Source organism: Pygocentrus nattereri, chromosome 27 (assembly GCF_015220715.1).
Source record: "Pygocentrus nattereri isolate fPygNat1 chromosome 27, fPygNat1.pri, whole genome shotgun sequence".
Classification (NCBI taxonomy): domain Eukaryota; kingdom Metazoa; phylum Chordata; class Actinopteri; order Characiformes; family Serrasalmidae; genus Pygocentrus; species Pygocentrus nattereri.
In genome coordinates, this window is record NC_051237.1 from 2,147,594 (window position 1) to 2,173,393 (window position 25,800).

The 25,800-nt window shown below is 38.3% G+C and overlaps 1 protein-coding gene across 1 annotated transcript in view; it reads left to right on the forward strand.

The window, feature by feature from the left end:
- thsd7aa (thrombospondin, type I, domain containing 7Aa) overlaps window positions 1–25,800 on the forward strand; it is a 164,448-nt gene that overhangs the window by 109,332 nt on the left and 29,316 nt on the right. Inside the window, exons 8-18 of the mRNA XM_017682044.2 lie at window positions 6,038–6,290; window positions 10,166–10,281; window positions 11,709–11,841; window positions 12,320–12,423; window positions 17,152–17,346; window positions 18,282–18,548; window positions 22,469–22,647; window positions 23,057–23,062; window positions 23,177–23,310; window positions 24,316–24,469; window positions 25,345–25,486. Of these exons, the coding sequence (XP_017537533.2) occupies window positions 6,038–6,290; window positions 10,166–10,281; window positions 11,709–11,841; window positions 12,320–12,423; window positions 17,152–17,346; window positions 18,282–18,548; window positions 22,469–22,647; window positions 23,057–23,062; window positions 23,177–23,310; window positions 24,316–24,469; window positions 25,345–25,486 (1,683 nt within the window). The remainder of the gene's footprint in view (window positions 1–6,037; window positions 6,291–10,165; window positions 10,282–11,708; window positions 11,842–12,319; window positions 12,424–17,151; window positions 17,347–18,281; window positions 18,549–22,468; window positions 22,648–23,056; window positions 23,063–23,176; window positions 23,311–24,315; window positions 24,470–25,344; window positions 25,487–25,800) is intronic.

Consider the following 25,800-nt stretch of genomic DNA (forward strand, 5'->3'; position numbering starts at 1 on the left):
ATTAAACCATAGTGCAGAGGTATCAGAATGCACTCACTTCTTGTAAATGAAGTTTTACCTTGACACTATTAAAAATACCTGAAGATATAAAGTGATTCTAAAGATGTTCCTGTTGGTTGTTTTCTTGAGTCAGATTCAAAATAAATCCAAACTCCATTTATTAACTGGGGTGAAAAACTAGAAAAGCTCTTTTCTGCCTGATCAGGACTCTGGATATTCTAAAGATGGCAGTGTTATGTCAACAAACCAATGGCATGTTTTCTTCAGCTTTTTAAATGTTTTATTTATTTCTCAGCTAAAAATCTAAATAACCTGTGTGAAATATTGAATTATGAAGCCTGCTAATCAAATACTCTATTTGTAATGTTTCTGTAATGTTTGCTAGCTTTGCTTTAGCTTCTGTGTCTGTATTTTGCAAAGTGTGCACGCTCACAATGTTTTTGAGGTGTATGATATATTTATAGGGTATTATCTCCCTGGCTTGTGTGCTTACGCCAGCATTTTCAAGTTGTTTTTGCATTCTGGATATAGAGATTTTTTAAAAGCATCAAGTGTGAGTGAAGATTTTTTTTTTAAATGGAGGGGAAAAAGTGTCTTTAAACATATCCAGATACGCTTGGGCAGTTAGAATGCACTCACATTCTATTTGGTATAGCTGTGCTATGTCCTGTTACCTTATGACGAGCAGTGCTTGTGGTGTGTGGTTGCCTTAAGGTTTCATTGTCAAATCCAGATTTCCCTTCCTACATCTAAATACCTTACATATTAGTTTGGTATCGCTGAACTGTAAGGTGGTGTTCATAAGATTAAGTGACACCTACACCCTTCATGACAACTGACATAGCCCTACATAAACAACTTTGATGTAAAATTGACATAAAATCTTTCAGATGACAGATTTTTTATGTTTCATTTTAGAATTTGTATGATATAAGCTGTCACATAATCAGCATTATCTCATAGTGATATACACTAAGCTACCAAGTCAGACGTTATAACATGCTATGTCACTCAAAAAAGTATCATGATGCAACCCAGTGTCCAAAAAAAAACCGGTCACCTGATTTCAAATGTGACATCAACTTGACATTAGATATATAAGTATCATATGTTGATATAAGTCTAACATAAATGTTTATGTATGTTCATGTCAGTTGTCATGAATGCTTATAAAGATGTCATTTAGCCTTATGAGCACTACAATAAATATGTCTTACTGAATTATTTGAAGTAGTGATTAAGCCAGTCTTAATATTAGTAACTAAATAATAAGACTAGAGCTCACTATTCTCATTGAATCATCTTGATGGTATCATCTAAATGTATAAAAGGCCTGTTCTCTTTTTCAAAGGTCTTTCTCAGGTTCCAAAGGTTCCTGCTCTTTTTGGTACAGTCACAGTCTTCTTTTCTAGAGAACCAGAACTGTAGTCGCTTTTGCTGATGTAGAAGTATAGCCATATTTAAGTAGGAATGAGTAGATGTATGAATATCTAGCAGCTCTACCATCCCCCGCTCTGCTGGTTCTGCACTATCCCATGCTAGGAGACCCAGAGGTAATGAGCATCTCAGAGTGTTAAGTGATTCAAACCTCTGGTGGGCCAAGCTAGGAGAAAGAGAGTATGATCTGTAGAGTGATGGTGAAGCGAGTGCCTCTAGGTGAAAACCCTGTCCCTGTGAGCTGCCACTCACCGGCCAGTATTCCATTTCAGCAAATATGATGTTTGAGCGAGTGGGGCTCACACTGCTGTCTCGGAGCAAATCAACTCAACTTCATTTTTATATCACAGCTATCAGTTTAATAGTCATGCAAATGTCTCCACTAGACTATATCTCTACCAGACCAGAACATGTCACTGCCAGCAGAAGCATATTAATACCAGGAACACATGGAGGGAGGCAGCACGGATTGAGTACGGATGTACGCCCGCACCTGCATGCGCAGAGGAGGTGAAACGCACGCTTGATTAGGCCTCAAACGATTTGGCAGACAGTGTCCAAAATGGATGACAAGCATCTGACAAACCAGGTGTGTGCTGACTGCAGCATGAAGTTGTGTGTGGACACACTTCTGTCTGCCATCTGGCTCTTCAGGGGATGATGGAGAGCTGTGTGTTGGCACCGTGTGGGCGAACTGTGGATGGGTGTTAAGAGGCCTTTTTCTCTACACTTAAAAAAGTAATTGTTGCAAAATGATTCCTGGCTTCTAGAAGAAAAATTCAATTGTTATAGATCCTCTACGTTGAATCTTTACATTTTACAAAAGGTTCTTTTTCTCACACATTTGATTTACAAAAATGGTCCCCTGAAAATGCATACATCAAAGGGTTCTTCAAATGGGAGCTATTATGCTTTCCCAGTTTTTTTTCTTTCCTTTAGTGTGAAAAATAGCTTTTTGTGTATGTACACATGTACATATGTGCTTTTTGTGTATGAACAGTCTGCAAAGCTACAAATCTCAAAGTACATACCAGAGAAACTCTCTCCAAGTTTTCTCAGCTGCCTGAAATTCCAGCCCTTTTCTCAGTTACAAAATGATTAAATCTCATAATACAGTCCTCCTTCTCCCCCGCCTACCGGGAAGCTTGGCATGCCCTCACACAAAGCATAGCAACTACTGAAACCCAGGAAGAGTTTGTTCAGTTTTGTAGCCATGTTGAGAAGATGCTCACCTGACTTTTAGGATTGCATTCTGGCTCAAACTAAAATGGCAGAGCCGGAGCCATTGGAAGAATATCTACACAGGTGTTCACAGATGCTCAGGAGAGAAGGGTCTGTATTTGGTTTGTGGTTTGTATTTCCACAGATAACACAGCCACATAATTTAGGTAAGATATTGTCACTGTCCAAAAAAATTATGTATTTTCAAAATGCCGGTTTTACAGAAGAACACAAAAACCTTCATAAATTGTAAAGTCAGTTAATGTAAAAAAGATTTTATACAGCATAAATTTGAACCATTTTATTTGTCTGTTTATTGTGAAAATTTCACACACTGTCAAAGGTAAAAATTGATTGTTAAAAATGTAGAAAAATAAAATATTGAAAAAATCGAGATTTTGGCCAGTAACCATATGCTACTCTGCTAAGTTACCATATTGAACCATTTCCATGTTCCATTTTGAGAATTTAGCCGTGAGCCCTTTAACTTGTTTACATCTTCTGCAAGAGCAGTTTCAGTGAGTGCATCTCCACACTGCTCATATGAAATAGAGCAGCATTTAGAATCAGAGCTCTCCGTGCGATAAAGGTTCACTATCACTGTGTAAAAGATGTCCAAGGCTTCCTTTATTAGTTGGATGCATGTTGATTTTTTTAGGGAATGTACATGCTCATTCAGAATTTGGATCAATAGGTATTTATTATCATTTTGTGTAATCAGAGGTACATTAAATTAACTTGTATTGGCTTTCTAGATGGCATTCTAATTAATACGGCTACAACACTGAGGAATCACACGATTAATGGAGATAAAACAGCAGAAATACACCAAGCCTAATCAGAGTTAATACAAAAGTACAATGACTTTTTAACATGTGCATAAAGTGCCATTGTAGGCTGATATGTTTTGGCTCTTGGACTGCCTTGTAAAATTCCTATTTTATAGTGTATTGATTATTGACTGTGATGCATTTTGACCCCCCTGAAGATTTAATTGCTTTAAAATGCAGCAGTAAAATTATTTATGATATATGCATAATGGTGTATACTCTGAACTCTTTACTGCTACCTGTAAAACAGAATGTTGCTGCAGTAGTTTCACTTTCAATTGGCAGTGACGCATGAGTGAAAATGTCATGCTAGTGTATTTTGTGTGCTGCTCATGATAAATAGCTCAAAATAGACACAGAGTGTAATAGGTGTGTAGCCACAATTTATGGGCAGACATTTAGGCTTAAAGGCCACCAGTCTAAAAATAAAAAGAAGCTTCAGATATTTCACATTTTGTCTTCACTTTTAATTACGTCGACGCCGACATAAGTTGTGGATAATGTCCTTTTATCCAGGTGTATCTATGTAGCTGATACCTGATCCATATCCAAATATGCTTGGATCAGCCACGTTCCCAGTCCACTGGATTGAATATGGATGGTCCTATTCATTTGTATGCGTTTATGAATGAGATGAAGCTCCTGGCTGAGCTTAATTACACTGAGTTATGCAAGGGCACACTTTTGTAATGACACAAAGGATTACCGTGCATCCAAGTAGCAGGCCAGTAAATAATAGAGGGCATTCTTAATGTTAATCCTCATGTGAAACACTGTGTACTTTCTTGGAGTCTATTAACTTGCACAAGATGCTTTGGAGGTTCTGAAGTGTTTTTTTTGTGCTGTAAAAAAGAGTGTTCTTGGGTTTTTAGAGCATATTGTTTTGAGTACATTATGCTTAGCGAGCCTAACAACTCTCTGCAAGCTTTTTTTAACGCACTTAATGAGGGATGTGTTAATGGTCAATAACCTCTGTAGAAGGACATTATCCAGCGCTGCTACAAAGGAGAAGTCAATTATTTGTAATTTCTAGTTGCCTCAGAAGAAGAAGAACCTCTTAATGTAAGATTCATCCATTTTTCTCCACTCCAGCATTGATTGTACTGCAGTCAGTGCCCACCACAGAGCCAATAGCTGCCCCCTCAGTGGGGTTCCTTTGACCTGGAGACTGCAACTGCTAATGACAACCAGTAACAGTCAGGGGTCACTTATGGCCCACCTGGGTCCCTCCCTAGCAGGACTCTTTATGGCTTTGTTAAAAGTGGGCTAGTTTATCATCTCGGTAGCACTCTGGGGGGGAGACTTACTGAGTGAGTGATAAATTCAGGGGACAGATAACAACACGCCACAGATGCACCAAATACACCAAACACAGAGATTAGAAAATGAACAAATACTGCATGAACAGACTTTCTAGTTTACATTTGAGTCATCAAAGCACAAAAAACAATAAAAATATCCCTCTGCAAGAACTAAGCAACAGCTGCCTTGTGGTATCTTATGAAAAAAATAAATGAACCTTATCATGGGTGATGCCTGTTAACAAACACTGAGGGGGTTTTGTGTGAAGGCTTAGTGAGCTAATCAGCTTGTTGCTATTCTAACCCGATCTGGTCGGAGCTCATTAGAACCACTTTCTTTCCAGCTCGCAGTTAGATGTGAGATTTGGCTGTGTCTCTGCGATAGGATGTGAGTCCTCAGTCACATCATTTCATGTGAGACACAAAACATGCAAATATGACGTGTTTTGTGTTCTGCTAAGAAGCTAGTGCGGCCTTGTGGCAGTGGATTAGTTTGCTAGTATTAGGCCATTGTCTCTATTATTCAGTGCATTTCAAACATTACATATTCAGACATACAGTACTGTGCAAAAGTCAGAGACCACTGTTCATTTATTCATTCATTCATTTCATTTTCAGCCAAAGCTGCCATTAGAAAAAGGTTATTCATTTTTCAGTGTCAGAAAAGAAACAGAAAAAAATGATCAGAATATTTCACTGAAGCCTATTTTTTCTTCAATATTTAGTGTGTCCAGTCTTTGTCTTTATTGCAGCTTTTATTCATTTCCTGTGACTTGCTTTCGGGTTTTTAAAGAAATCTGAAAGGCTATTTTTCCAAACATCCAAAGTTCAGTCATAGAAGTTGGTTGTATGTTTGCTTCCCATCATCCAAGTAAACACCAGCAGCTATTTTTCAATTTGCAATTTTGCTTCCTTGAATTAATCACTTATAAATACCTTGTACTGCTTAGGGAATTACATTCCTTGTGTGGTCTCTAAGCTTTGCACAGTACTGTACAATGAGGAAATGTGTATATATCATTACTGCTGGGATAAAACCTCCTATATCCATATGTTTTGCTTTTTATTTTTATCAAAATTAAGCTTTAAAGTTACCTTTTTTGAGTTGTGAGGTTTTGTTACAACAGCTACAGAAGGCCTATATGTTTTTTCTGCATAGCACAGACGCTGGTACATATTACTTCAAATAGAACACGAAAATCAAATAGTAAATTACCATTCTAATGCAGCTGTGCTCTTCCTATCCAGGTGGGGTCCAGTGTCCTAACAGCAGCACCCTACAGGAGGCCCGAAGCTGTAATGAACACCCCTGCACTGTATACCACTGGCAGACGGGCCCGTGGGGTCAGTGCATAGAGGACACCTCTGTCCCCTCGGCTAATGGCTCAATCAGCCGCAGTGGAGCTGGGGCCAGCGGCACTGAAGCGTCCTGCTCTGTAGGCATGCAGACCCGCAAGGTTATCTGTGTGCGCGTCAATGTGGGCCAAGTGCCACCCAAGAAGTAAGATCCAGTACTGTTCACTGTCGGTCACCACACCGTGATTGTGTGCTTTATTTCTTGGCTTTCACTGTTGATTGGTAAATGCCTTTACGTTAGAATTGTGGATGGGCTCAGGCAGGAAAAAAATATGACCTCTTTGAGTGCAGTGCAATGAAAAACTACATTGTTTTTAATTATTAGATGCATTTGCTTGTCCTAAAACAATAAAGCTAGCAATATACTGTGTATTTCTAGTTAATTTTATCATATTAATTTAATCTTAAATTAGTCTCTTCTAAACAGTGCACACTGTGTCTGTCTGTGCTGCATCAGATTTGAAATGAGACAAAGACTATAAGGATAATGTGCAGAATGTCATATAAATCTGTATGGATTTTATCATGTAGGAATCAAAGACAGTTTCATGAATAGTCTCCCAAGTCCATGGTCTTAGTCATGTTTCAGTCTTGGCCAAACACAAAAGCAGGGTTTTTCAAAATTTCTTCAGAATTCAATTATTGAGTTGTAAACAGAGTCATTCTGGGTGCATTGGTGTGGAATCCTGCATTGTAAAGAAGCTTTTATGAGCTTTTGTATGTAATGTTGATGATGGTAAAACAGCCGTAAATCTGAAAACAAAACATAAAAAGTATTGTTTGGGTACTATTTTGCCTTTCAATACCTGCATGTCCCTTTCTGCCATAAATTGATTCAAAAATACACTTTAGGCCAAAATTATCTTGCTCAACTATCATAAAACAATGTCTCATGCACTGAGTTCATAACCATTTTATGTCATAATTTTATGTGGGGGACCATTTAGAGATATTAAACGTTTTGGACATGTGGATCCTATCACCACCTCTGTGAACAATTCTGACTTAAAAGGTTTCTCTAGAACAGAGCATTTCACATGAGACCAGTCTGAAAGACTTTCTTTACAATAATCTTAACATTTTAAGATTTTTTGAAAAATTAATGAAATTTCCCTTTGAGACCACAGCATGCTTCAGATACCATAGCAGGGATCAATATGAAAATAGACTGTGAGCTCAGGAGTATCAATAAGAACAAACTAGGGAAGGCAAGAGACAACACAAAGAAACCAATAGACAAAGAAACAAACAAACAGAACAGAACAAGGAAACGCTGGACTATGGGAGGTGGGGATCTTAGTGATGGATCTGATAACTCTTCAGAATGCTGGATGGTGTATGCTTTATGCAGTTGCATCATCAAGTTCCTTTTTTCTCTAGTTTTCTGATTCAGTTATTCAGTGTCATGTACAACTTCATTGATGTATATAAAACATTTTACCTTTCCAAACTTAAAGGTTTGCATGGTTTTGAAACCCCCACCCCCTGTCTTTTGGTTATTCCTCTGATTAGTTCATTAGGATTTTTCAGTATGATGATGGCCAGCTTTACCAGCTTTGACTGGTCATAAGCAAAACTCACATTTGATTATGATCAGATCACTCAAACCACATTTGGAGGTGACCAGAGATGGATCTTGACCACATTTACGAGTGTAAATTAAGAGTAAGATTAAGACTAAATTAAATTTGTATTTTTTTCCATGTTGTATATCCATACACAATTCTAAGATAAATAATCTGCTTAACACTGACTGGCAGGTGAGAGGATAAACAATAAATGAAAGGTGGAGCATAAGTGAGGCTGGAGTTCCCCAAAACCAAACCAAGTGCCTTCTTGTACTTCTGGCCAACGAATATGTCCAACCAAAGCTTGTCAGCTTATGTTGCAACTGGCTGAGAAGAGTGAACAAAAGGTGTAAACAGTTTTATTATTTGTTATCACCAGATGAAGAATAACCATGGATTTCACTCTCGCTATGTCACCACTTTTTCAAATATGTATGTATAAATCATATGGAACCTTATCCAAATGTCAGACTTTTTTAATGAACCATTTAGGCATTTTGAATTTCACTTTTCCACATAAAATTCACATGAAAGAGATGGATGTTTAAAAAAACATGGATTCTTATATTTTTCACTCTGTAGAGAACTAAATAAATGTAAATGACATTCTGACTTTTAACATTGTTTCACTTTGAATCCACTTTGCCCATGTACACTGTCCAATTACTTATGACACTGTCTCCTGTACTTGTCCACCCACTGTCGAACTATGACTTAGATTCAACGCTGGTCCACAGCATTTCTATTAGTTAATGAACTCCATTCTTTGTGTGTGCCAGACTGTTTCTATCTGTTTAGAGTATGATAGATTTTAGTAGCAGACAGAACCAGTGAAGAGGAGCTGCCAGCCTGTTGTTTTAAGCGGGTCTGGTCGTCCCCTGGAGCTGGCTGCTGGGAGAAAGAATTATATATTTATTTATTCAGCTTAATAGTGGAATGATTGTGTCAGCGGCTGTGGAACAGTAAGCTACCATACTGACCCCATGCTGGTTATGGAAATGAGCCCCACTTTCTACCTGGGGTTATTCTAGCACTGGCTTTTACCTGCCACACTCATATGCACAAACTCACATTCTCGTTCTATAAATGTTGTTCAGAGAGTGCTTTTGAAGAAGCCATTGATAGGTTACCTACATATGGACATCATAACACATGTAAGCATTGAATAATGTATTTATAAAGCAATACGTGAAATTTATGAACAGCTTATGTCAGTAACGATGCAAGATGATGTAAGATGCTTTGTGATGTAACTGACATAGTGGCAGCTTCCATAAGGCTACACAGCACCTACATAATGCCAGTTGATTTAAGCCTGTATATATTTACAAAGGCTTATTCCAACAAGCATTAGTGTCATTATACTTACTGATGTAAAATGAAGTCAAAAATGGCAAAAGCAGCCTTAATTGACGCTTGTTGGAATTCATCTGGAATTCCAGTTGTCATAGTAGGTGTCATGTGGTTTTATGAATGCTCACCTACTGACTGATATTTGTTCCATTTATAACACTGTTATGAAGCGTCATGCTCAAGTAATGCAACTTACACGGCAGATGCCTAGTTACGAACACCACATATCAGCTAAAATATCTGTATGATTTCGATCCCCTTGAACATAAGTGATGATTTTGATACATATTTTCTTACATGTATGAACATACATATAACTGTACATATCTACTTGAGTATACAATGACTTGCTTTTAAACGTACTTTCACATTAAAAGTAAAGCGCTTACTCTTATATTGCTTATTTTGCTGAACAATTTCAACTTAGGAGACCCATGTGACCTGCAGACATGAAGAAATTAATTGTTCATGTCTGCAGACACAGGCCTCCTTATTAAAAATAAAAATAATTATACTTTAATTCAAGTAGAAATATATTAAACTCATATATGGTGTTCTAACAAGTTTCTTTACTTGGGAAAGATGCTTTACAACAATGCTATAAAGGAACAATTGTCTGTCACTTTAATTATGTCAGTATGATATAATTTAATTCCTAAAACATCACAGTGAATAATGATGTCAGCTGCTCTTTAACCCCTTAAACCTGCCAGCAGGCCCAAAGTTTTATTACATGCTTCTATAACCTAAGAATAGCTCAGTCTGTTTGCATTGAAGTCCCTGTATTTACTGAATAATAAGTCTTAGTATGCTATGAGCCTGGGATTTTAAGAGGTTACATATGTTATTCAATGCCAGGGCATATTCTCATATATTCTCAATAGGAATTCGTCAGCCCACAGTCTGACAGTTGTACACAAAAGTTTAGGCACCCCTGGTGAAATGCCATATTTTTTTACACATTATCTATAGGAAATAAACAATCCATAATATACAATCCGGCATATTTCATGTCTAATATGTCAAATTTCAAACAACAATGTTCAGAGAAATGTCTGTGCGCATATCTGACTGCGTATGTATGTGTGTTTGTCCGTAGGTGTCCAGAAAGCCTGCGTCCAGAAACCGTGAGACCATGTCTGCTGCCATGTAAGAGAGACTGCATTGTCACCCCGTACAGTGACTGGACCCCCTGTCCCACTACCTGCCAAGCAGGTATATCCTTTTATTCAACCACACATTAAACTTTATGGATAGCCAATGGCCTGGTCTTTCTAAGCCATATATTGAGTTCTAATCCAGTCTCAGTCACGGCCTTCAGTTCAAGCCAGTCTTAATGTAGCCCTTTTCTATTTCTTTTAATTGTGGCTGTGCTGAGCCTTTTGTTGCTCATTGTGCAGAGATTACTGACGTTATCAAGGAAATGGCTACATTGTTAAGAAGATCGCGCTTATGAATTACAATCAGCGGGGACATTGAAAACATATTAGACTGAACAAATTAATAATTAGCGACTATCTGTGGATTCACAAAGCACTTAAAGAAGCATGTTGTTTCAGTACTGACAGTCTATCATTACTTTAAAAATAGATTGTTGCCTGGCAACCCTCGACACGTTCAGAAACAGAACAAATGCTCTAATAAGCAAAGTGGAGGCCGTTTTCAGCATAATTTGCTGTGTGAGGCAAGCCGCTTCAGTACTCCAGATGCTTGTTTACATGCTTATTACGTGTGATCGTCATCCAAGGAGTGATTTGTGAAGAGTATTGACACGGCGCCTTTCAAGGAAACATCTGCTGGAGAAATCCTTTAATGTCTGCCCACCAAAGTCTTCCTATCCATACACCATCTTTCCTGTTGAGTTTTATATTCAAAGTGGGCTTCATGCACATGCAAATATTTGAAGTGTTGAGAGACACCATATTGTTATATGTTTAAAGCCTTGATAGTTATTTTTATGCTGTTTGTAAGCTCTGCAGTGGAGGTGGAAGCATAAGCGTACAGTATTAAAAACGCTGTGTTCTTGTATGCTTTTTAATGTATTTCTTTCCCAAAGATATTATTCTTTTTTTGTAAAATTAGCTTTAAAAGAAAAGTAAAGAGTATTTTGAACAGTTTCCTTTTTTTAAATAGTTTAGTCTGAAATCAACCCACTGAGTACTTTCTCCTGACTTGATTATAGTGATTATAGTGACAGGGCCAAATTTGCAAATTATCCACATCCACTTCACACATTTCATTGAAAATGAAGGCTAGGAGCTCGCCTGTGTAGTTAGCCAGTTAGCACAATTAATGCACTGGTAAAGTTAAGCCATAGTAACAGCTTTAGACAGTGTGTTGCTGTGTTGATGCTGCAGTTTATTTCAGCTAAAGCACTAAACAGATGATGCCAACACAAACTTTATGCAAGAAGGATATGTATTATGTGAAATATGAATTTAATAACAATAATAAGGTGAATTATCCGCTGCATTGAGTAAATCTCGTATTGCTTTAGCAGCTATAATGAAACAATACACTTTTACAGGTCAGAGAGAAGTATAGTATTACAGTATTACATAAAAATACTAAAATGTCAAAGTCTGTAGTTTAGGTTACTGGTTTACACGTTCAGCTGTGACCATGTTTCTGTCCTTCTTAAGGTGGAGCCACTAAGAAGAAACAGTCTAGGAAACGTATCATTATTCAACTGCCAGCCAATGGAGGTCAGGACTGTCCAGAAGTTCTCTTCCAGGAGAAGGAGTGTGAGGCACCTTCTGTCTGCCCTGGCTACAGGTGAGCACAACACAGAACATACTATGATACTACTGCATAATATCAGTGAGGCATAACAAGGAAGCACAGTGGAAAACAACAATTGCTCTTTTATTAGCAAAGTACGTCTTCAGCATAAAACAGGAGGCTTAGTGGTTAGCCATAAAAAGCAGCTAGACGAAGCCGGCGGGAGTTAACAAAGCCCACTGCACTCCCCCTGACAGCAAAGCATAAACAAACACCAACGAAAATGTCGATATAATATTTGCTGAAACAACCAGTAAAAACATGCTTTTTTTTAGAAGCAGGTAACACTTATTCTACTAAAACATCTGCATAATACTACATTTACAGGCAGCTTGGGGCTCATGCACACACATACACAGGCACAGCACCATCACAATATACAGTTAATCATACCAGTCTAGTGTATTATTTATAGAAGTAAGCTTGGGAAATCAGTGGAATAATTGCACTGTGCACTCTCCTTGTGCTAAAGGTGGAAAACTCATAAGTGGCGACGTTGTCAGTTGGTGCCATGGTCCATTCGGCAGGACAGCCCTGGAGCTCAGGAGACGTGTGGACCAGGACTGCAGGCTAGAGGTACAGAGAAACAGGGGCACCACAAGAGGGTGGTAGATTTGAATGATTCCAAGAGCCAGGGGCCCATAAAGTTTGTCCTTTTTTTGTTTGTTTTGCATGTGACTCTTACTGAAGGCTTAGTGACAGATTCTTAACTGAACACTCCATTCTCTTAATGTTAATTAGAGACCATTATTAAAGATTAGTTTTATACACAGTGCCAGCAGTGGATCGGTGTGTGCTATGCATGCTAAGGGCGCTCTCTTTGCCTATAGCTGGATAAAGGGAATATGTTTGTGGAACATTTAATGGGCTTTCAATAAGGAATCTATCCTATACCAGTCAAGGACAGTTCATTATAGACTTTTGCTCTGACAGCTAATATTCAACTCTTTTGCGCAGCATTTTAAAATTTCAACCAGTTGTATACAGTATACTGATATGCATTCATGTTGCCTACATTAATATTTGCTGCAGGCTGTGTTCTAAGAAGGATTTGGGATTATAGAGCTACAACAAAGAGCAAGTTTATGAAGAATTTGTTATGCTTTAATTTAGAATTTAGAATTTAAACTACTCTACATTGCACTAAAAGATCTTATTTGATCTTTTTTTCATGCACAGTTTTTATATTAGTCATCCATTTGCCCTTCCGCAGTGGGTAGTTTCTGATCATTGGACCACTGTTGGCTGGATATTTTGGTTGGCAGACTATTTTCTACAGTAGAGTGACTCTAATGTGGAAATAGAGTCACCTTTTAGACTCTTGGTGTGCTTATATGGTAGGTGTTTATGATAAAATAGCCACTGAGAGTTGGTACGAGGTCCCTAATAAACTGACCATTCAATCTGTGTAATTTACCAATATTTCTTTTAGTTTCTGAATAATAACCTGATATTAATTACTAACAAGGAATCTGTAGTTTAAAGCTGTACTATTTAAGATTTTTTTAATGAAAAGCGAAAGGAGTAGTGTTAAATGAGAGAAAAAAATGCTGAAATATGGTATGTGAGCAGTGCTGTAAGTCACCCGGTAAAAACTGAAATAATAATTTAAAATTTAGAGGTGTCATAATTTGTGGGAGTTCAGACTAAGTCATAGGCCTCTCATATTCTCATAGTCTCTAAAAGAAAGTCTGGCTGGATGTTCAGGTCTCAAGTGCAAACTTAGCATTGTACTATGATAGAGATATGATGACAATAGCAGATAATTCACTCACATCCTCAGAAGACACATCCTTCACCAATTTTTGAAATAATTCTCTGTGAATACTCTTTCAATGCACTCACCATCATCATATCCATCCAGATTCATGGGAAGGAGTCTGCAGCACAACTGACTGATTATGACATCTTTCTGCACACTTCCACCAGAGAGGTCCCCAAAACTTCCATAGTGTATATTGAATTAGCTGTAGGATAAACTGTTGCAGTGCTGCTGTTCTTAAATGCCTCACCTCCATAAGTGCAAGATTGTGGGTTCAAACATATTCATGGTACACTAAATGATCGACACTCCATATGCAATTGCCTCCTGCTAGAAATGTGTTCTTCATAACATGGTGGGTCTTATCACAGTGAATCCAGTTGGTGCTAACAGGCTTTCAAGTAGGGAAAAGAGCCTGTTCAAAGAGGGCAGGTAAAGCCTAATCTGAATGAGCTGAATGCAGAAAGAGTTCAGAAAACACCCATGATCATTACAGAACAAAAATCCTCAGAGCTTTGCAAGATGTGCTGGTGTGTTTGTGTGTTTAGGTGTATTTACTATGTGTATAAATGAGCTCACAGCTCAGCAGGGAAGTGTGTGGGATTGGAGGTGATTTGATCACCATCTCCTACCACTTCTGACAGTTTCTGAGAGTGAGGGAGTTAGTTAGCATCAAAGTGCTACCCTGGGCTCTTCTGCATGCAACATTAATCTCTGTGTAAACGCTACAGGATCTAAAGGAGAATGCATTGCAAGAGGTTAAGGAACCTCTCAGATGCAGTGGAAAGCTCAGCCCCAGGCTCAAGCACATACTGATAAAACCCTGATAAAAATTCAGACCCGAACATACTCATCATACGCCAGCTCACTGGGACCACTGAGAGTTTTGGCTAGGTGAGAGTAACTCTGTTATGTTACCCATTTAAACTGAAGATAGCAGATTCGCTGTAAACTGTGGCAGGAATGTGAACCCTGTTTTGACTGTTTGACTGTCTGTTTATCTTTGTTGTGTTGAAGAAAAAAACAACTTAGCCCCCCAGGTTTACTCAGAAAATAAGGTAGCAGTGTGTGAAAGATTTACCTTGCTAAGCTGAGCAGAGAGGACGAAAAGATCCTTTGCATAATTTAATTAATTTCAAAAGTATGAAGAGTTAACGTGCTTGTTAAGAGACTACAAAGGAGCCAAAAACGGCATAAGTGAAAACACTTAAGTTTGCAGTGCTTATAAAAGAAGAGCACTAGACAAAGAAAGTAAAGCTTAAGAGGCTATCTACACATCTGCTCTCAGACTTCTATAAGCAGCATAAAGAAAAGAGGCATTACTCTGGATCAGATCATAAGACAGGCATCTTTTAGCAGCTCTCTCTGCATTAGGCCTCATTACCTGTAATAGTATCCTGCTAAACACCAGACACGGAGAGGCAATCCAATCTAGGGCCTTTTACCCTCTCTCACTCATACAGGTCTCAATCTGTTCAACTCTGCCAGTCAATAAGCATTACACTGCCCCCATGCTAATCCATCACCGGTAGTTAGTTTTATTCAATATCTGTGGACAAGTGTGCAAGAGTGTTTCAAGATGTGTCCATATGAAGAAATGAAGAAGCTGGCTTATAGGTTCTTTCCTTGTCTTATCTTTTTGGCTGTTTGTCTTCTGGTTGTTTTTTGCCACATTCTGTGTTACTGAGAAATGTCACCATTGTGTCCTCTTTTAACAGCAAACTGAAGACCTCCTTTTCATCAGACCATATTATTATTATTATTATTATTATTATTATTATTATTATTACAACCATAGAAAATCATCACATATCAAAATTCAGGGGGGGGGGGGGTATCCCTATGATAATGCTAAATTTTGCTAGCACCCCTATAAGATTCTTGTACTATGTTATTACTAAGCTAACAATGACTCACATGAACATTTTTGGTCATTCTAGATTAAACATAGACATTTGAAGCTTGTAAAAGACATTCCATGTTTTATTTGAAGCTTCTAACAAACACGAACTACACTCTCAGAAAAAAGGTACTAAACTGTGACTGGGGCAGTACCTTCAAGAGTTCATCTCAGTGCCTTTAATCAGGGAACATATTTGTACCATAATCCACTGAAATTATATTATCTAAGTTGTTTTGACTCCACTCACCCCGTCTCGTCTCCAGGCTTATTATTCTGTTTTTAAACATCAGGTTGTGAAAAGGTACAAATATGTATTTTTCACCTGGGAAAAACTTTTAAGGTGCACAATTGGACCTTAAAGCCACTGTTGTATCTTTGAAGGAACATTTACTTTGTTTGTACCCTGATGAATGACAAATGTACCTGCACAAGACCTTTATATATAACAGTGTATATTTTACCTTGCAGCAGTTTTACAGTGGCTCATTCAGTAAACAGTAATGGCATAAAGCTGTTTTGCATTTTTAACAACGGACTGAAACCTTAGATTAAGGCTTGTATTCACTGGCAGTGATGTATTTGGAGCTGCAGTGGGGTTTTTTTGTTTGTTTTTAACAAAATTGGTTCCATCCTTTTTAGATCAGAGCATCATTAGTTGGATTCACTGTCACTTGCTACTTATGTTGGTAGTTAATCAATCATGCAAGGCCTTCAGTCCAGCTCCTGAAGTCCTAACCAATGGGACAGCTACTTGGCTGTATCTACCTAGATACCAAGGGGAAAGAAATTCTCGATTTTTGTAGGGTGTGTTAAGATCTTTAATGTTTTGCTTTTAATGAAAATGTAACAATGAAATAAGACTATTGCTGTAATGCTTGCAGAGTTTAAAGGCAACATAAATATAATGCATACAAATAAAACAGATGTAATGAACGGCCACCAGCACATCAATGTCATACGATATATTTCCAACTTGTGGCCTCCTCCCAGCTTCTTTTAACCATTTCATGATAGTACCAAATTGTGAACCTTGTAACATGGTTTGAATCATATTGTGAGCTGAATGTACTGTTACAGCCCTTGTGCATAGTGCCAGAACAGAGGCGTGGCGCTAGTTCAATAAGCTGAGCTGGTTGATTTGGAATGTTGGGAGAAGTTTATCTGTGGGGACAGGTCTGTCCTGATTGGATCATGTTCTGTTGGTAATTTCAAGAATTGAAACTAATAATTTCCAACCAAAATTGACCAATAAAATAAGAGTATTGCTACAACACTTGCAGGCCTTGCGATGGACTGGCGACCCATCCAGGGTGTTTTCTGCCTTTTACCCAGTGACCACTGGGATAGGCTCCAGTAGCCCCCCACTACCCAGAATGATAAGCGGCTAAGAAAGTGCATGTTTCTTTACATTTAGTTTTTTATTTCACAGACATCATTAAGGTTTTTACGAAGCCCTAGAAGGCCCTATTCTGCTTCTTCTTCTTCTTCTTCTTCTTCTTCTTCTTCTTCTTCTTTTTAGTATTAATGGTAGTAGTAGTAATAGTAGAAGAAGTATTAGTATATTACTAGATTACTGACATTCTTTCTCTCTCTCTCTTTCTCTCTCTCTCTCTCTCTCTCTCTCTCTCTCTCTCTCAAGCGGTGTCCTGCAGAAAGCAGGACAGTGGGCAGGTTGACATTGGGGTCTGTCTGAAGCTGGCTGGTCCGATGCCCTCCCTCACTCAGGCCTGTCAGCTCCCATGTCAGGATGATTGCCAGCTGACCAGCTGGTCCAAGTTCTCATCCTGTGCAGCTGACTGTGTGGGTGTGCGAACTCGCAGGAGGGCACTTGTGGGTGAGCAGCACATATTTAATCGACCTATTTTTCTCACTGGGTCAGGCTACTCTTCTATTCTACAGCTTTGAATATTTCAAGTTTAATTTAAAATTACTGTTCATGATTATTTGACAGATTTTCATATGGTGTTCTGTTTTCATTATTGTACGACTCCAAGGAAATTCTTTTACATGTTTGTTTTAGAGATTCAATTGTCATAGTTTCTGTTTCTATTTCTTTCTGTGCTTCTTCTTTCTTTCTTTCTATTTCTTTGCTGTGTATGCGTTTGAGGGCATGTTGTGTAGTCACTGACCAGCAGGGATGACACTGTCCACGGTTTTGACGATTTTGATGAAGTGATGGTCTCAATAGAGTCCATCTATAGCTGATACCTGTAGGTTGTTATTTGTTTTTAAATTATTTGGGTGGAAAATCCTGCCTAGAGTACAAGGTCTTACTTCGGGAAGGCAATTAGCCTATGTGTTTGATCATTCTCTGAAAGTAGCTTAAACATTTGTTACAACTGTCACTAGTTGTGTATTTAAAGTGCTTACTGCAAAGCTGAGAAGGGGTAATTGTAATCTGTGTACAAGTCGTAACTGTCCTTTAAGAGATGTCCTTGAATTGCTGAACTTTGCAACAGGATTACACAGGATTAGGCCTATGTGCCTTTGGTTTAGACTGAATAAATCTATTTACTCATGGTCAGCAGATCTGAGGGAGTGTTGTAGGAATTAGGGGAATGCAGAATGCCATCTACAGTCCATTTCCAATGCATTTTTGAGGAATACAGAAGAATAAGAAGTCATACAGCTTAACTGAACCTAAATAGCAGCTCTTTTTCATTTACGTTTGAATCCACTCTGACTATGCTTGATCTTCTTCTGAGTCCTTGGAAGTTCTATTCAGAGCTCTAAACTGTGTGCTTGTGTATCTGCTCTTTATGCCCTAAGGTAAAAGTAAGAAGCGAGACCACTGCAAGAACACTCAGCTGTACCCACTGAGTGAGACACAGTACTGTCCCTGCAATAAATATAATGCCCAGCCAGTGGGGAACTGGTCAGACTGCATTCTGCCTGAGGGAGGCCGTGTGGAGGGCCTACTGGGCATGAAAGTGCAAGGAGATATCAAGGAGTGTGGTCAGGGTTATCGTTACCAGGCTATGGTGTGCTACGACCAGGACAACCGGCTAGTGGAGACCTCCCGATGCAACAGTCATGGTGAGATATGAAATATGCTTACTTAATACAAATGTCCCCTATAAGCTCAAAGTGTGGTAGCAACACTAAACATGCAAACAAAATGTTATCCTTAACATAGAAAGTAAACATAGAGCAAAGGGTTTAACTGAAAATCTCTAGGAATAGCATGCAAGTAACTGAATCTTCATTTGCTTAGCTGCTTGTAATTCCACTACAGAATTTTATGCTGACTTATGTTATCTCAGAAGTGGGAAATCAGAGCTTCGAGGTCAGAGGTCCATCATTTTAGACATTTGCAAACCCTGTCTTGAAACACAAATGCCTCCTTGAAAGCCAGTATTGTTAGCAACCAGCTCATGTTAAGGATATGAGTATTAACATTCAGAATGTATTTACTTTTTCAAGTTAGCAAACTTTATGGTCAGTGTTACAATCAAATGCTGTGTCTGTATGTTGAACAGTCTGAAGCACATGCTACCATAATCTAATTTAGACGTAGAGAAATAGTACTTTGTTACTGTTGACAGTGTGAGCAGCTGTGTTGATATGACCACATATGTTTAAGAGCATGACCCTTTTTTTTTGGTTTGTTTTTTTCTAGTCAGAGTTTGGAAATTCTGAGTTATGAGCTTAAGTCAAACTTATTGCAGCCCTAATCCTCTGCATTCATGGATTCTTCCACTCAGATGCTCCTGATGCCTTGATGAACTGAATCAGGTGTTTTAAATCAGGCTTAGTTTATAATAAATGTAATAAATATGTCAGTATAAAGGACTGGTATTAGCAAAATGTATGAAAGGTATTCTCATATAATATGCTAGAGTTAGCCTACATCACTGCAAACTAATGGGATATTTTGGATTTTTTATTTATTTTTACTTTTTTGGTTAAGATAGATAAAAGATTTCAGTAACACTTTACTTAATTAGCAGTGTTCATAAGGCTGCATGACACCTACAGAAGCTTTTCATGACTACTAACATAAACCTGTACAGGAGAGGGTTAAGATTCATAGAAGCTTATTCCAACAGACATCAGTTGTCATAACAGTTAGTAAAATGAAAATACATTGAAATTGACAACTGGTGCTTGTTGAAATAGGCCTTAATAAAATTTATGTACATTTACGTCATTTGTCATGAAAGGCGTATGTGGAATGCTGTACTTAAGTAAAGTATTAACAATATTTCTAAAACTTCCCACACTTCCCACATCTTGTGGGAATAAGCTAAGAAGTGCAGTTAATACTGGAATTCACTCATATGAAAAAAATTCCTAAGAACAGATTTTGCGATGCTTCTTGGCTGTGCATTTTGCCCATTATGTTTTAGCAAACGAAAACATTGTTAGACCATTTTGTGCGAACTCTCCGTGATCAATTCCCTTCATTTGGTCCATCTCAACAGGAGACAGGAAAGCACTTGCCCCATTGTGTGCGCTTAGTATCCACTGATGGGAAATTCAATAGAAGCAAATCAATGTGGAAAGCGAGAGCCCTGCTGTATGATTCACAGCCTAAATCTGTCAAGGCGTCTCCAACCGAGCCGAATTAGCATTCTGCTGTGTGCAGTGTGGAACCCAGGAAAGAGAATTGGGAATCAATGTTTGGGAATTTAAGATTGTACCATGAAAGTACACAGGGCTGCCTCAAAGCATAGTGGATGATGGAGCAATCTGATGGGTTTTGGGGGAGATGGTGGATACTGGTGACGTTAAGTCTCCTTCTTTTTATGAGTCACAGTCAGGTTTGATTTCTCTGCTCTCGTCTGGAAGGTGTAATCCCAGCGTGAAGCCTGTGAGAGGCTCAGAGACTCAGCATCCTGAGCCTGGAGCCGTGCTGCTGGAGACAGCTCTCCTTTTTCCTCCCCCTCTCTCTCTGTCTCTCAGCACATCATCTAAGCTGCTCTATCTACCTCATCACTTCAGTCTGAACCCACAGTGTTCACCATGTGAAGCACGGCTGCCATTTCATGAGCTGGACTGACATGCTGCCTCAGGCAGTTTGCAGGGGGTCGAATTTGTGTAGCTTTTCAACCTATGAAAGAAAAACCTTTAGGCAAGCAGTAATCTGTGATTGCTGACTACAGAATTGTATATAAAATAGATATTAAATCCAAGACTCCAGTATTTCCCTGAATTAAACTTGCTAAATTGTATTTGTAGATCTTATTATATTCTGTACTTTGAAAGGTAGTTCTTCAAAGAAGATGAGCATGCTGCAACTGCAAGGCATGAAAGTAGCTGTGATGGGTTGAGGCATGTCACCCCAAGAATGAAGATAATTGAAGAAAGACATGCACACAGATCTAACTATATTGACTTTATCTTAAACCATCACCATGGTTACTAGCATGCCTAAGAGGTTTCCCATGCCCCGTGGATAGGCTGAATATGATCTGTAATTGCTTAAGCCAGATAAGAGTGATGATACTGAGAAGCATGAGAAAGATCAATCACTGAATTCTAATATGTCTTTCTCATCCTTATTAGGGGATGATTGCTTGTTCCTAGAAGCAAAGATTAAAATTTAAACTCTTTTAAGTCCTTCAGCCACAACATAGTGTCTAAAAATGAGGTGACTAAAGATTTTAAAGGGATTTGCTCATTCATTCTCATAAAGGCCCATGTCATAGAAAACCCATTTTTTTAATGAAAAAAAATAAGGTGTAGCTTGGAAACATATGTTTAAAAATGTAGCAATTACTCCTCGGTTCATACAAGGAAATAAAGCTGCTAAAAAAGGCCCTTTTGGGTTCATTACTGTTTTTCACTTTGTTTTTATTATTATTATTTTACCATTAAAAAATTTGCTTTTTGTACAGCGTTTGTTCACAGTTCTTTTTCTGGAAGAATGTTGGTGGAATGTTCAGAACTTTCAAGTCTGTCTGCCACAAATGATGTTACAAATAATACTTCTCACTCCAAACCTCATACACATTGCATACAAATTGTCTTACTAGCTCACATCTTAGCAATGGATACCATAGCAATGGCCTAGCAACCACCTGGGAATCTGTAGCAGTGGCCTAACAACACTGCGACAACCACCTGGGTACCATAGTAATAGCTTAGCAACACCTTAGCAACTACTTAACAACTGCCATGCAACACCTTACAAGCAGGAATATCATAGCAACCCTGAAGCAGGGCCATAGCAACTACCTGGAATTACTTTCTTTAAACCCAATTTAGTTATCTAAAACAACCAACAGCTTTTAGCCACTGCTTTAGTTTTTAAAGCACTTTTAGCTGGCTTAAGCCACGCAAGCCAACTCAAAGTCTGTTCACAGACTTTACCTTCCTGCTTAATTGTATGATGTCATGAAAAAACTAAATACATATATTCACCTTTTTAGCCTCCATCAGTTAAGTTCTATCTGTTCATACTGAAGCTATAAGGAGCTTTCATCCTCGACAAACGATAAAAAGAGGATGAAAAATAGTGACGTAAAAATTTCTCAATGGACCTTAAGGAAAGAAATGAAATTGAAGAAAAATATATGATAAACAAACAGGTTAATAAGTGAATCAATCAATCAGTCAATCAATCTATTGCTTTTATTCTGCATTAGTGAATGAACTAAATATTCATTCAGATAAGTTGCTCAGCACTATGTTACAAATATGCAAGCCATTTTTATGCATGCATATTTTGTACACTTGACACTTAAGCTGAATACAGTGACTGTAAAAAAGTAGACATAAGAGATCTCAACCTAGAATAAAACAACTACAGAAACAGAACAAACAAAAAAGCTGTACAGTCACCAGCAATTGACTTGCATAACAGAATTATGAAAGCTCCAATAGCAAGTGTCATAGCAGTGCAGCGCATGATCTGTTTTGGGAAAACAGTTATTTCAGGCAATGAAGCTAAAAAATTGGTTCTCTCGCTGTTCTATCGGAGATGTTTTGACTCATCTTATCTGCTTGTGCAGGTTACATTGAAGAAGCCTGTATCATTCCCTGTCCATCTGATTGCAAACTCAGTGAATGGTCAAACTGGTCACGCTGCAGCAAGTCCTGCGGAAGTGGGGTCAAAGTGCGTTCCAAATGGCTTAGAGAGAAGCCCTACAATGGTGGTCGACCATGCCCCAAACTAGACCATGTTAATCAGGTAAGCTGGTGACTTTGAACTACATTTGTTCACCACCTGGGGATAAGGAAGGTCCGTGGTCCATTTTAATGTTTAATTATATTACCAGGGTATCATAAATATTCAATTACAGGACCAAACAGAATTATATTTCTGTTTAATGCACAGCAAGGGATGTACTATTACATATGTATCATGCTTATTTGACATTTAACATTAATTATTGACATCAAACATTAATATTAAAACATGTTTATTTCTTGTTTTATTTAATGTCAGAGATAAAAATTAAGACTTTATCTCACAGTTAAAGACTTTAAAAGAGTAGGTGAATTGGGACACTGTGATGCAAAGCATTCTTTGTTAACCCTCTTCTTTGTTTTTTCCCCTTCTATTCCTTCATCTTCTGGTCACTGAACTCACACCATAGGCTCAGGTGAGTAATACACTTTTTCAGGAGAAGTAACCTGCCTTGGCAGTGTTTAACCGAGATCTGGTCCTGGTTGATCGATATGTATGTTGTAATTACATTTATGTGGTATTTTAACAGGTGTATGAAGTTGTACCATGTCAGAGTGACTGCGGTCAGTATGTTTGGGTGGCTGAACCTTGGAGTGTATGGAAAGTCAGTAATGTGGATCTGAAGGAGAACTGTGGGGAGGGAGTGCAGACCAGGAAAGTTAGGTATGATTTGCATCACTTCCATGAAAGATTCACTTCCATAAAGATTCATGATTACTGTTATGTATTTTTGTTATTTATGTTCTCAGCATTTCAGTGGTATTTGTGGTTTGATGTTTGATTCTATTTATTTGAATATCCAGTCAATTTTTTTTATTTGAATTTGGTGAAGGGTAGTTCTTCATATGCTGTCATGTGTTGAATATAATTTTAAGCTCTTTAAATTCTTTCTTGGTTGTTTTTATGTGCACAAAATGCCGCACGGGAGTTTCCTCAGGAACACTTTTTGAGATAATGAAATCGTGCGCATTTTAATGTTTTTATAGTTTACTTTTAGTCTCTTTATTGAAATGATTTTATAATTTTAAGAAATAAATTTTTAAGGGATAATTTTGTTCACTTTTGAATGGAATTTGCAATATAGTCTGCTTTGTGTTATCATATGTGAGCCATGCAAATTCCTGAAGCCAAGAGTATCTGAAACGTCTTCCTGTGGTTGTACTTAGATGTGGACGGTTGTTCAAGCACATCTTCATCTTTCACTAGTTCACTGATTCTAACTGAGTTAGACTGGGGTTGAGCAGATGACCTCTCAAGGTCTGACAGAAATATAGAAATCTGATATTTTTTGCTTCACCATTTTCTGTAAAAACCTCAGCTTGGCTTATCTGCTTTGTCACATTTTGCTACACTGGTTGACATTTTTTTGAAGGGATAATGCGTCCACGTGATGCTATAGAAAAATAATAATAATAATAGCTGTGACCTTTCACTGCTGATGAGTTAATACATTTTATTACACTCAAATTAATAATTGTGCAATTGCAAATGTCGCAAGCTAGAGCCCCCTATTCTATTCTATTCTATTTTATTCTATTCTATTCTATTCTATTCTATTCTATTCTATTCTATTCTATTTCTGCTGACCACATTTTGATCACATATTGATTCAAACTACAACCAAATATGGTCAGGCATTACCCTAAAATGGTATTTTATTTGTTGTAGGTGCATGCAAAATACAATTGATGGTCCTTCAGATCCAGTTGAGGACTATCTGTGTGACCCAGAGGAGATGCCACTTGGAGCCAGAGAAAGTAAGCTGCCCTGTCCAGAAGACTGTGTCCTGTCTGACTGGAGTCCCTGGAGTCGATGCCCACTGGTGAGAAAATGATGAAGTCTGTTTATTGACCAGGGAACCTATTTTGCAACTTTTCTTAACACTACTGGTCTCATTTTGACATTGCAGCCTCCTCCATTTCCCAGTGGCATTTTAATGTATGTATCTGAGCCCCAGGCTCACATTCAGCACAGCGTGGTGTGTAATGTGAAAGTGGGTTCAGCCCTTCTTCAAAGCACCGGTGAGCACGGAGCTCTTTCAACCCCAGAAACCTCCGTCTGACACCTCTAATGCAAACTGACTGGTCGGTGGGAGGCCCCGACTCCTCTTTCCCTACCGATTTTCCATTCTCCTGTTGAGAGGGTTGTGCAACACAGCATGTTTTTTAGAGCTGCTCATGGGCTTGGCTCACACCGATTTAAAGTCATGCTATTCGGACTCAGCAGGGCCCCGGCAGCATTCGAATAAAAAGAAAAAAATGGACACATAGGAGGGGTCCAAGAAAAGGTAGATTCTGCTTGGGTGCTTAGGTCTCACTGTTATAAATAGCTTGTGTTTGCTTAGGTTGGTTTAAAAGTAGACATTATGGAGGATTATTTGAGGGAGGATGGCTATTCCATCACATCAAAATGTGATTCCCAGACAGTTTGCCACAGAGCAGCAAAGGGTGTTAATTACCATACATAGAGAAAGTGTCCCTGCAGAAGAGATGGCAGGGGAAAGGAGACCCTCCAAATGAATGTCTTGATATGAAAATTTCTTTTCTTAGAAAAAGTTTGCAGTTTTTGAAAGAGTAAGACATTCCTGTCTAAAATCATTCTGCTGGAAACCTTCAGTCTGTATTCATCATAAACTTTTCTCTCTTGTGTAATGTTTAATTAGAGTTAGGGTCACTGAGAGTTTTCTGCTTCTTCCAGCCATGCAATGCAAATAACACCCGAGAAAGGACAGCCAACCCTATCCGTCAGCCTGGCGAATCAAAGCAGTGTCCACCCACAACTGAGCGAGAGCCTTGCACTCTCAATACCAACTGCTTTCACTACTCCTACAACATCACAGGTACCTGTCAGTATTTGGAATTGAGCTGGTTTATTGGTCTAGTACTTTTGTAAAAGGACTATATCCTGTTAGTATAAGATGACTGTCTTATATGACTTTAACCCTTGTGTGGTGTTGGTGTTGTTATTCAGTGGTCTGGTGGACCCAATGCATTATTGTTTTTTTTTTTTTAAATCAATACAGCCACAATAATTTATGTAAAAATATCACAAGTGGCCAGCATAGGGTTCACCTTTAGCAGCTGTAGCCAGTCAGCAACCTGTCAATGTTGTCCACCCTCACACACACCCACACATACACAATCACATACACAC